This window comes from Gymnodraco acuticeps, unplaced genomic scaffold (assembly GCF_902827175.1).
Source record: "Gymnodraco acuticeps unplaced genomic scaffold, fGymAcu1.1, whole genome shotgun sequence".
Taxonomy (NCBI): Eukaryota; Metazoa; Chordata; class Actinopteri; order Perciformes; family Bathydraconidae; genus Gymnodraco; species Gymnodraco acuticeps.
In genome coordinates this window covers 150325-163226 of record NW_022992197.1, presented here as the reverse complement: position 1 = coordinate 163226, position 12902 = coordinate 150325, and the positions used below count along the sequence as shown (strand labels likewise).

Sequence of the window (12902 nt, the reverse complement as noted above, 5' to 3'; positions counted from 1 at the left end):
TGTGTGTGTGTGTGTGTGTGTGTGGTGTGTGTATGTGTGTGTGTGTGTGTGTGTGTGTGTGTGTGTGTGTGTGTGTGTGTGTGTTGCTCTTAACCATGGCTCTCTCTCTTAATGTCGGTCTGGTGTCTGTTTGTTCTCATCATTAATCATTCTCCTCTTGGATCCTTATTTCAGTCTCAGGTCATTTTTCTGGCTTCTGCTTCCCTTATAAACTCTAATGTCTTACCCACAATGCATTGTAATAATTGCTTTGCATTGTCTAATTGGTTACTGTTTGGATTAACTGTGTATACCTGATTCTCGTTGTATTAACATGTTGTATTATTTAGTTTTCTAACCTGCAGCTGCTGTAACACAATCTTTTCAAATATCCATCTATCAACCTTTCTTTTAATCAACACATAGAAACCATTTGAGTCTTCTTGCATTACATTACAGAAGGTAATACACAGATGTGTTACCGACATATAGGAGATAAACTCTTTTTGTTAAACACTTCACTCCAAGCAGTAATTCTTCCTGATCTTCCAGAAAGTATATTCTTCTGACGGTGACGATGATGCTGGGTTTCCTTTGTGCTTTCTTCTAGCTGCCAGAGTCGCAGTTGAGGAGAAAGTAGAGACCAAGCAAGTTGAGATGAGAGAGGGAATCCCATCCAAAGGTAATGACTTCCTGCTCAGCTCCGCGCTTCAGGGAACACAAACCCACCCGTCTGTCGTCCACCACTAAGATCTGTGTTGGTCTTTGTATTCCTGTGCACTCTTCATCTTTTATTGTTGCTCCAGAAAGACGTAGTTGCTTTTCGTGCTTTATTATCTTCTGATGCTTCTGTGCTTCACCTGCAAACGCTCAGCAGCTCTCTCTTGTGTTGTTAACACAATCGGTGTCTTTTTAAAGTTCCCAAAGCTGAGAAAAAGCCTGAGGAGAAGCCGACGACGTCACTGAAGGAGCCGTCCCCCCCGACAGGTACCAACATACCTCCTGATGTTGGCCTGATTCATATCTGTCTTTAAAGGCTTCTCATACTTTGTTCCTCTGTGTGTGAACTGTAAATGTTGTTTTCTTGTGAATTCTCACGTAAATGTACTTTTAAAGTGCCTGAAGCCAAAAAGCCATTGGAGAAAAGGGTTGCTGCAGTTTCAGAACCAGAGCAGAAGAAAGCACCCTCTTCTAAAGGTAGAGACGTCTTCCTTTCTAACATCTCTCTACTGAAAATCTCACTCTTTGCAGACGACACTCGCCGCATGCTTTCTGTCCCATTGGTCTTTGACTCTCTGGTTGATTATGTGTTTAAATGTATCTTAAAAGAAGCAGAGGACGTTCAGAAGCCTGCGGCTGTGCCCTCACCCCCTGCGGAGAAGCCTGGACTGCCAAAGAAAGGTACTTTGAGACGTCTTCAGTAGCAGCTTATCGTCCTCACCGCTACGTAGCCGCTAACCTCTTCATGTCTGTCTTCCTGTTGCGCTCTGTAGCCCTTTGTAAACTGTTCCACTCTTTATCAGTGTCTCTCTGTTGAGTGTCTGAACTCTTGTTTTGAAGACTCTTCATAACTCTTAAATGCTACCACAACTTTATGCTAACATTAGCTAATGTCTGTCTTGCCTACCTGAAGATGAGCCCAAGCCTCAGGTACCAGCTGAGCCCAAAACAGTGGCGCCTGCAGCTAAACCTGAGCCTGAGTCCAAGCTCAAACAGAGAGCAGAACCTGAACCAAAGCTTAAGCCCAAAGCAGAGCCTGAAGCCAAACCGGCGATGAAGGTGGAGCCGGAAGCTAAGCCAGGGGCGGTAAAGAAGCCGGCTACCCCCCCCTCCAAAGGTATTTCCTTCTGTGTGTGTGGGTTCATTTGAAAACGTATTGAGTCTAAGTGTGTGTTTGTTTCTCCGTCCTGAGTATTTAGACAGCTCAACTTTATGTGTTTAGCTTCGAGTGTGGAAGCGAATCTTTGACTTTCTGTGTGTCTTGATTGTCGAGTCTAAACTAAATGTTGCTTTAAGTCCCCGAAGAGGCTGCAAAACCAGAGCCGGCCAAGGTCAAGCCTGAACCGGTGGTAAAACAGCCAGAACCAGAGGCTCCAAAAGCCAAACCAGAACCGGAAAAACCAAAAGCAGAAGTTCGTAAACCGGAGCCAGAACTGCCCGTTCCGAAACCTGAACCTGCGAAGGTCTCCAAACCTGAACCAGCAGTTAAAAAAGCTGAACCTGAAGTGAAAGTGCCAAAACCAGAACCGAAGCCTGCTCCGAAGGAACCTCCAAAGCAAGGTACACAGCGTCTCTGATTGAGATGTGTCTTAACTCCACCCTCCACCTGTAACTCGTCTGGAGTGACTGTCCATGCCTGATGATCCTTTTTGTGTTTGTTTTGAGTAAACCAAAGTTCTTCATCATCGCCGTAACCCGGCAAACTAAAACCCAAACTCTTACCTTCATCTTAAACTCTCTTCGGCTCCTGGTTTGTTTAGTCTAACGTCTAACTGTGGTTACGATGGGGCTGCACGTCTTGTTTCTTGTCTTGCACTCGATAGAGTGTTTGCATCTTACAAAACTCTTTAGCTTGTGTACATTTAAAGGCTTTTAATGCTTGTAAATTATACTCTCTAAAGTTCCTGTGGAGGAAAAAAGACCTGTGGCTCCAAAAGCAGCAAAGAAACCAGAAGCTGCTGTTCCTCCCAAAGAAGAGCCGACACAGAAAGACAAAGGTACCTTAATGTTCCCGAGCCCAGACTCTGTTCTGGGTCCTTTGAGTCTGGAGTTACGCTACTCAAGTTTCCATCATATTTAACAGCGATATGATGATAACCAAGCTATTGGCACTTTAAGACAATTTACCAAACTAAGGGTAATTTGAGTGAAGTAACTCCACGTTGTTTTAAAATGACCTCTGTTTGTGCGCCAGCACATTTCAACATTCTTTCTAGTCATGTCTGTGCATGTGTTTGTGTCAAACCCTCTTAAAGCTGTGATGCCCAAACCTAAAGTGGTGCCTGAAGAGGTGTCTGAGTCAGCCCCTCAGAAGGTGTTTGAACCTGAGAGGCGTCCAGATAAAATACCTGAACCGCCAGGGAAGGCTGAGGTGAAGGAGAAGACCCCTGAGAGGGTCCCAGAGAAGGTGCTGGCACCCCAGAGAAAAGTAGATGAAATACCAAAGAAGGTTCCAGAAAAACGACCCGTGGAGAAGGCTCCTCCTAAGTCTGTGAAAGTTTCTCAGAAAGTGTCCGAAGAAGAGCGGACTCCTGAGGAAGCTAAACCTGAACCGGCGTCTCAGAAAGGACCAGAGAGGTTCTCTGTAGATAGAACACCTGAGCAGGTGTCTGAAACTAAAGGTACAGCCGAGGCAGACCTCAACTCTTTCATTAAACACGTCTTCTTCATGCATGAGAGCCATCGGCAGCAGCTCACTCCCTATATGGCATCTAAATGTACACTCAAAACTAATGATTGTAAGTAATAAACCCACTTAGACCATTTTAATGTAATAAGATTCATTGACAAAGGCTTTATTTGAGCACAATTCAAATGTTTCATTTGCTAAAATGCTGACTATAGTTCAAAAGATATTTTATGTGCATTGGCTACTTTGGCGCCACCTAGTGGTAGGATCAAGTTTCTTTCTCATGAATACATTGAAGGATCAAACTTAGGTTTCAGTTTGATGATATTGAATTCATTATATTCAGTCTTAGTGCCCTTTGTCTACCAGCAGAGTACAGCAGGGTTCCTGTGGAGCAAAACATGGAAAGCAACAAAAAAGGCTTGAATGTTTTTACGGAAAACTTTGTCCAAAATAAATCCAAGAAAAGTGTTTTAATCACATGTAAGAGATTATAACTGATCTCATTTCACCTTTGAATAAGCTTCAGTTGACTATACTGAATACATATATACAAACTATGAACCGTTTACTTTGTTTTGAGTGTATAGCAGATGTAAGGAGTATTTAAATACAAGCTGAGCTGCTGCCACTTCTTTAAAAACCTTTGATTTCTAATTTCTTGCTGTGTTTCGTGTTATTAAATGTACGTTGTTCATTTCCTTATGTTTGTTAAACGTCTTAATTCTCTTCTTTTAAAATGGTCTTCTACCTTCTCACTGGATTATCTTTAAAAGAAACCAAGAAGATTGTGAAGATCGAACAAGAGAGAAAAGTCTCTCCTGCAGAAAAAGGTACCGACCATCTGAAAACCCGATGGAGTACTTTAACCACTTTACCTCTTGGTGATAATACATTTTCACCCGAAGCGTTAACCATGTGATTAATCTCTGTGTTCCTAATCCTTGTGTTTTGTTCTCACCTCTTGGCGCCGCCGCATGACGCCTTTTCTTCTTCTACAACTCTTAAAACTCCCAGAAACTGAGAGTCTCGTTAAGATCGAGCGCAGGAGAGCAGCTCAGGAGACTCAGGAAGTTTATCACGTCGAGGAGGAAGCGTGGGAACACCAAGAACACGCCAAAGGCAAAGAGGCTCATCTTGGCGAGACCGTAGAGCCGACATCAGACCTCTTACGTACAGAAAAGTCTGAACTGCGAGGCGAGATATCTGTTACTGACTCTGCAGGGAGGAAAAACACCCGGGCGTCCAGAGTGCCACAAACACAAGAAACCATTGTTGTAGTCCAGAAATCTGACCAGGATAGGGAGGGTAGACCTCGAAAAGAAACCACTGAAGAAGAGTTCATTATTCAGTCCATCTTGTCTTTAACAGACAGCGAGGCAGTCAGACAAGAAAGAAGGGACATCTCTATACAGGGAACTAGAGTCAAAACGGGAAGAGAGGTGAGCATTGAAACAGAAAGCAAACAGCGGCAACAGGAAGTCAAGACGACAGTCAAAGAAATAGATAAACCAGTTATTATCAGCACAGCAACTAGAAAACAGACTGAAGCGCTTGAAGGAAAGCATTTGACTGAGTTACGACGCGAGATAATATCAGATATTCCCAAAGAACATGACAGTAGAAGTGAGGAAATATCAGATATTCCCAAAGAACATGACAGTAGAAGTGAGGAAATATCAGATATTCCCAAAGAACATGACAGTAGAAGTGAGGAAATATCAGATATTACAATTCAAAAGAGGGAAGTCACAGTTGAAGAGAAACCAACCAAAGTGAGTCTTTCTCAGGTAAAGATGGTAGAAGAGGAAACAAGTACAAAGGTCGTAACGGGAATTAAACCAGCAGTCATTTCCAAAAAAGATGAGACCAGTGCACCAGGAAGAGTCTTGGTAAAGAAACAAGAGAAGCAGCAAACATCTGAGGGGACAATTAGTCCAAAGAAGGACAGAGTTTCTGAAGACGTGACGCCCGAGGTCAAACCCAAAGTGTCCGTAACAGATATCAAACCTGAGACGCCAAAAGTGGTCCAAAAGAAGACTGGAGTTGTTTCTGCAAGAACTGAAACAGATCACAAGAGAACAGAGGAAACAAGCGTTTTATTTGAGGGAAGTCTTCAGACAAAACCTTCAAAAGCAACATCTCCCAGAGGTACAGACAGACCGTCTCACATCATAACACTCACATGTTCTTTGTTCAGGTTTGCTCTCTTTTGACCACCATCAGATTGACCCCCAAGTCAAGCTTTGACCTTGTTTTAAAGGGGTTCTTCTTGATCCCTTTCCTTCTTCCTTTAATGCTCATATCTTGCGTTAAACACAAAACTATTATTCTTTAAAGAAGCAGAATGCGAGGCCGAGACGATTCCCACGACCCTTCCTGCTGCTGATCCGTCTCCAGAAGAAGGAACAAGAGGTACAACATCAACGGCACATTTTCCTGTCAGCTCCTTTTCTTATTACCTCTGTGTTTGTCTCCTTTAACTCCAAATGTTTGTCTTTGTTGTTATTTCTTCCCCTAATCTCTTGGCACCGCTTCATGGTGCTTTCTCTTCAAAACTCTTAAAATCTTCCGTCCTCAAGCGGCAACCAGCGGTCTGTTAAAGGCTGGGGAAAGAGCCGGACGTCAGACTGATTCCATATCGAGAGAAGAGGTTGAAGCACAAGTATATGGCAAGCATGAAGAAGGCGAGGGTCCTAAATCTTTGCAGGACGAAGAGGTTTTAAGTGCGATGGAAGAAGTGTCTGAAATAAGTGGTGAAATATCTGTTACTGATGGCTCAAAGAGACGAGCTGTTAAAACAAGAGGCATCCCAAAAACTAAAGACAAGCTCAGCATGACAGGAAGTGAATCTGAGAGGAAGGTTCAGGAGGAGTCTTCTGTCCAAAAACATGATTTTCTAAAGGCAATAAAAGACATTAAAAAAGATAAAGAAGCTCTACGTAAAGGTAAACCAGCCAAAGGCAGTCCGATTGAAGGAACAGCTGAGATGAGACGTTCAGTTCCTCCTGAAATAGAACCTCAAGAGAAAGAAACTGAAACTAAAAGACCTGAGATCTTGTCAAAGAGCAGGACTGATGTAGCGCAGAAAGTGAGACGGCAGGCAGCGGTTGAAGACGAGGAAGCTGTAGTTGCAGAACTCCAAGTTGAAAAACAGGTCTCCGGTAAGCCGGCAGAGCATTTGATCTCAGAACAAGATACCACTGAAGAAGAAGAAGACACTGGTAGTAAAGAAATAGCTGATCAAATAGGGTTTGAGATGGTAGCAACTGGAGACCCTCCAACTCAAACTGAAAAGGATAAAACAAGGGAAGAAATAACTTCTCCTGTTGTTGAGAAAACAAAGAAAACAAAATCACTGAGAAAACAGGAATCCATTGAGAGAAAGGTGCCTAAAAAGAAAAAAGAACCAATGCGAGCCACAACTGAAGATACTGCGGATAAAGACATTCATTTAAAACCAATCACATCTGAAAAAGGGAAAGAACAAATGTTGTTAGAAACGTCTCAAACTGAAGAAATTCCAGTGAAATGTGAAGATGTTAAAGTTACAGATACATTTACTCCTGAGGCCTTTCCTCACACACAGAGACAGCAGAAGCCAATCGAAGGGAACGCTGAGGATGAACAGTCAAAGAAAAGAGTCCGAACTAAAAGTGAAGTCCCTCCTATTAAAGTACAGGACGTTACAGAGCAAGAACTCATTGAGACAGCCTCCTCCATCACTCCAATGATCCAATTAACTGATAAAGAAGCACCAAGAGAAGATAAACAAGACACTGTAGACAAAGAGGACATCAGGTTAGATGCAGGGATTAAACCAGCACCAATGGAGAAACCTCCCAAAGCTAAAGCTCACCACAAGTATACTAAATTACTTCCAACTGAAGGGTTAAACAAAGGAGAGGACATACAAAAACTAGTGTTATGTAAATCTGATGAACAATATGAGCCAGCTGGTGTTACTCAAAACAAAGTCAAGTCCCTTAAAGACAAAGATGTTGAATCAACAGTAACTGACAAAACAGCGAAGTTAGTCGAACATGAAGAGTCATTACAATCAGGCGGTAACAAAGGTAAAGACAGATCTTCTAAAGGCGCACAACCAAGACTCCAACAACCCCTAATGACAGATATGCAACCTGTAGAAACTGCACCACGTAAAGAGATTACTGAGTTAGCTAAAAGCAAACGGCAGACATTACATCACACTGACAAAGCTCCAGATACAACTGCCTCAGATACTCTCATCAAGCAGAAGAAACCAGCGAGAAAGGAACGAGGTGGAGGAAAAGGTGTCGACGCGCCTGTGATGGACACAACTAGTGATATTGAAACGACAGATAGCGAACAGAAACCTCAAAAGATTATCGTTGAACGAGACGAGGTAAAGCACAGCACAGTTAGAGATAAAACCTTTAAAGTTAAACAATTTAAACTTAAAACAGCACAGGAGCAAGCTGACAGAAGGGCTTCAGATACACATTTAGTGGAGACAACATCCAAAGAACTTGCAGTAGCTCCTGAAAGCAGAGAAACTGAATTAGCAACAGTGGAAGAGGACATTGATTTCTTTGAAGAAACACCTTCTGAAACATCAATATCCTTAAAGGAGAGAGGACAGAAGGTAGCCAGACCTAAAGAGGTGGCAGATCAACAAATCCCACCAAAGTCCATGACTGTTGAAGATAAAACTCAGAAACTGACTGTCACTAAACATGGTACTCCTGAAAAACATGCAGAAACTAAAGACTTTGTCACAAAGCGTGCAACATCTGATGAGGAGCTAACAGACAGTGGATCAGTATCTCAACAAGAACCACGACAGAAACCTCAAAAGATTATCGTTGAACGAGACGAGGTAAAGCACAGCACAGTTAGAGATAAAACCTTTAAAGTTAAACAATTTAAACTTAAAATAACACAGGAGCAAGCTGACAGAAGGGCTTCAGATACACATTTAGTGGATACAACATCCAAAGAACTTGCAGTAGCTCCTGAAAGCAGAGAAACTGAATTAGCAACAGTGGAAGAGGACATTGATTTCTTTGAAGAAATAGCTGATCAAATAGGGCTTGAGATGGTAGCAACTGGAGACCCTCCAACTCAAACTGAAAAGGACAAAACAAGGGAAGAAATAACTTCTCCTGTTGTTGAGAAAACAAAATCACTGAGAAAACAGGAATCCATTGAGAGAAAGGTGCCTAAAAAGAAAAAAGAACCAATGCGAGCCACAACTGAAGATACTGCGGATAAAGACATTCATTTGAAACCAATCACATCTGAAAAAGGGAAAGAACAAATGTTGTTAGAAACGTCTCAAACTGAAGAAATTCCAGTGAAATGTGAAGATGTTAAAGTTACAGATACATTTACTCCTGAGGCCTTTCCTCACACACAGAGACAGCAGAAGCCAATCGAAGGGAACGCTGAGGATGAACAGTCAAAGAAAAGAGTCCGAACTAAAAGTGAAGTCCCTCCTATTAAAGTACAGGACGTTACAGAGCAAGAACTCATTGAGACAGCCTCCTCCATCACTCCAATGATCCAATTAACTGATAAAGAAGCACCAAGAGAAGATAAACAAGACACTGTAGACAAAGAGGACATCAGGTTAGATGCAGGGATCAAACCAGCACCAATGGAGAAACCTCCCAAAGCTAAAGCTCACCACAAGTATACTAAATTACTTCCAACTGAAGGGTTAAACAAAGGAGAGGACATACAAAAACTAGTGTTATGTAAATCTGATGAACAATATGAGCCAGCTGGTGTTACTCAAAACAAAGTCAAGTCCCTTAAAGACAAAGATGTTGAATCAACAGTAACTGACAAAACAGCGAAGTTAGTCGAACTTGAAGAGTCATTACAATCAGGCGGTAACAAAGGTAAAGACAGATCTTCTAAAGGCGCACAACCAAGACTCCAACAACCCCTAATGACAGATATGCAACCTGTAGAAACTGCACCACGTAAAGAGATTACTGAGTTAGCTAAAAGCAAACGGCAGACATTACATCACACTGACAAAGCTCCAGATACAACTGCCTCAGATACTCTCATCAAGCAGAAGAAACCAGCGAGAAAGGAACGAGGTGGAGGAAAAGGTGTCGACGCGCCTGTGATGGACACAACTAGTGATATTGAAACGACAGATAGCGAACAGAAACCTCAAAAGATTATCGTTGAACGAGACGAGGTAAAGCACAGCACAGTTAGAGATAAAACCTTTAAAGTTAAACAATTTAAACTTAAAACAGCACAGGAGCAAGCTGACAGAAGGGCTTCAGATACACATTTAGTGGAGACAACATCCAAAGAACTTGCAGTAGCTCCTGAAAGCAGAGAAACTGAATTAGCAACAGTGGAAGAGGACATTGATTTCTTTGAAGAAACACCTTCTGAAACATCAATATCCTTAAAGGAGAGAGGACAGAAGGTAGCCAGACCTAAAGAGGTGGCAGATCAACAAATCCCACCAAAGTCCATGACTGTTGAAGATAAAACTCAGAAACTGACTGTCACTAAACATGGTACTCCTGAAAAACATGCAGAAACTAAAGACTTTGTCACAAAGCGTGCAACATCTGATGAGGAGCTAACAGACAGTGGATCAGTATCTCAACAAGAACCACGACAGAAACCTCAAAAGATTATCGTTGAACGAGACGAGGTAAAGCACAGCACAGTTAGAGATAAAACCTTTAAAGTTAAACAATTTAAACTTAAAATAACACAGGAGCAAGCTGACAGAAGGGCTTCAGATACACATTTAGTGGATACAACATCCAAAGAACTTGCAGTAGCTCCTGAAAGCAGAGAAACTGAATTAGCAACAGTGGAAGAGGACATTGATTTCTTTGAAGAAATAGCTGATCAAATAGGGCTTGAGATGGTAGCAACTGGAGACCCTCCAACTCAAACTGAAAAGGACAAAACAAGGGAAGAAATAACTTCTCCTGTTGTTGAGAAAACAAAATCACTGAGAAAACAGGAATCCATTGAGAGAAAGGTGCCTAAAAAGAAAAAAGAACCAATGCGAGCCACAACTGAAGATACTGCGGATAAAGACATTCATTTGAAACCAATCACATCTGAAAAAGGGAAAGAACAAATGTTGTTAGAAACGTCTCAAACTGAAGAAATTCCAGTGAAATGTGAAGATGTTAAAGTTACAGATACATTTACTCCTGAGGCCTTTCCTCACACACAGAGACAGCAGAAGCCAATCGAAGGGAACGCTGAGGATGAACAGTCAAAGAAAAGAGTCCGAACTAAAAGTGAAGTCCCTCCTATTAAAGTACAGGACGTTACAGAGCAAGAACTCATTGAGACAGCCTCCTCCATCACTCCAATGATCCAATTAACTGATAAAGAAGCACCAAGAGAAGATAAACAAGACACTGTAGACAAAGAGGACATCAGGTTAGATGCAGGGATTAAACCAGCACCAATGGAGAAACCTCCCAAAGCTAAAGCTCACCACAAGTATACTAAATTACTTCCAACTGAAGGGTTAAACAAAGGAGAGGACATACAAAAACTAGTGTTATGTAAATCTGATGAACAATATGAGCCAGCTGGTGTTACTCAAAACAAAGTCAAGTCCCTTAAAGACAAAGATGTTGAATCAACAGTAACTGACAAAACAGCGAAGTTAGTCGAACATGAAGAGTCATTACAATCAGGCGGTAACAAAGGTAAAGACAGATCTTCTAAAGGCGCACAACCAAGACTCCAACAACCCCTAATGACAGATATGCAACCTGTAGAAACTACACCACGTAAAGAGATTACTGAGTTAGCTAAAAGCAAACGGCAGACATTACATCACACTGACAAAGCTCCAGATACAACTGCCTCAGATACTCTCATCAAGCAGAAGAAACCAGCGAGAAAGGAACGAGGTGGAGGAAAAGGTGTCGACGCGCCTGTGATGGACACAACTAGTGATATTGAAACGACAGATAGCGAACAGAAACCTCAAAAGATTATCGTTGAACGAGAAGAGGTAAAGCACAGCACAGTTAGAGATAAAACCTTTAAAGTCACTCAATTTAAACTTAAAACAGCACAGGAGCAAGCTGACAGAAGGGCTTCAGATACACATTTAGTGGAGACAACATCCAAAGAACTTGCAGTAGCTCCTGAAAGCAGAGAAACTGAATTAGCAACAGTGGAAGAGGACATTGATTTCTTTGAAGAAACACCTTCTGAAACATCAATATCCTTAAAGGAGAGAGGACAGAAGGTAGCCAGACCTAAAGAGGTGGCAGATCAACAAATCCCACCAAAGTCCATAAGAGTTAAAGAGAAAATTGTAAAAGTAACACCCGCTGAAGATGGGGCCCCAAAACAACTGGAAAAACATATTAAGATTGAAGTCTCAGATGAGGAATGTGGCATCCAGATTAAAGATAAACAAGTCCAAACTGGACCTGAAGAAACATCAGAACATCATAAGAAAGATAAAGCTCAAACAGATAAACTGTCAGCCAAATCCAAAAAGACTGCAGTTGAAGGGGCCAGGACCGTTGCAGTTTCACATGAATATAGTAGTGTTACACCTTTTGAAACTACACAAATCAAACAAGAACACGTCCTAAGAAGGACTTCAGAGGTACCTGTGATAGAGGAGGCAATGGACAGACCACAAGACTCTAAAACTGTTATTCCTCGACACTTGAGCTCACCTGAAGACATTAAGGAAGACATCAGGTCCAATTTAGTCCCAATTGAAATTAAGACACCCATGTTGGCTCCCATTGAGAAGAAGACCCTAACAAGACTGGAACAAATTGACAGCATACCCTTGGAGACAACTGAGTCTGAAGTAATTTATGTTCCAGAAAAAACAATCAGTCAATTTGAAACCACTCTTCCAAAGAAAGACATATCGCAGACCAAGAGACAAGATAAGTCAGCAAAGACTGTGGAGGAAATGCAGACTGTAGGATACTCAAAGAAAGACAAAATAGACAAAAGTGTTCCTCTTGAACACAATACAACTGAAACTAAAGTAGAAGTTAAACCTGAGATTGAAGAAAAAAAGACAAAGTTAGATAACATTTCTCAAGACAGGATATTAGTCCAAACAATTCAAGATGAAACTGTAAAGATAAAACCAAAAAGGCATAAACAAACGGAGATCCATGATTCTGTTAGAGCTCTGCAAGACAAACTCTCTAAAGCAGAAGAGATCCAGTCCAACATAGTTCAAGTTAAGGATGAATATGGAAGTGTTGCACCATTGGAAGTCTCAGATACTAAACAAGTTCAAAGAAAGTTTAAAGAAGCTCCTGCCATGGAGGTTGCAAGTGAAACATCTGATACTTTTCAACATAAGATAGTACAATCAAAATCCATGGAAGACATTGCTGAAGATAAATCTCCAAAAACTGAAGTTAAAAGAAAAGTTTCAAGTAAACCAGAAGAAAAACTTCCAATAATGGACAAAACTACCACAGATTTTCCAACTGTCATTCCTCCTGTGATGGAGGAAATTAAAACAGACATAGCGATGGAACAAGATGCATCCAATGCACCAGATGAGTATGGAAACATTTCCAAAAAG

The 12902-nt window shown here is 41.6% G+C and overlaps 1 protein-coding gene across 1 annotated transcript in view; it reads left to right on the top strand.

Annotated features, from left to right (window-relative positions):
• Nucleotides 1-589: 589 nt before the first annotated feature.
• Nucleotides 590-12902, top strand: part of LOC117539376 (titin-like) — a gene marked incomplete at its 5' end in the record, with an annotated part of 161649 nt that continues 149336 nt past the window's right edge. Inside the window, 8 exon segments of the mRNA XM_034205527.1 lie at nt 590-661; nt 898-966; nt 1096-1176; nt 1309-1380; nt 1613-1816; nt 1996-2259; nt 2601-2696; nt 5669-5743. Coding sequence (XP_034061418.1) covers nt 590-661; nt 898-966; nt 1096-1176; nt 1309-1380; nt 1613-1816; nt 1996-2259; nt 2601-2696; nt 5669-5743 — 933 coding nt within the window.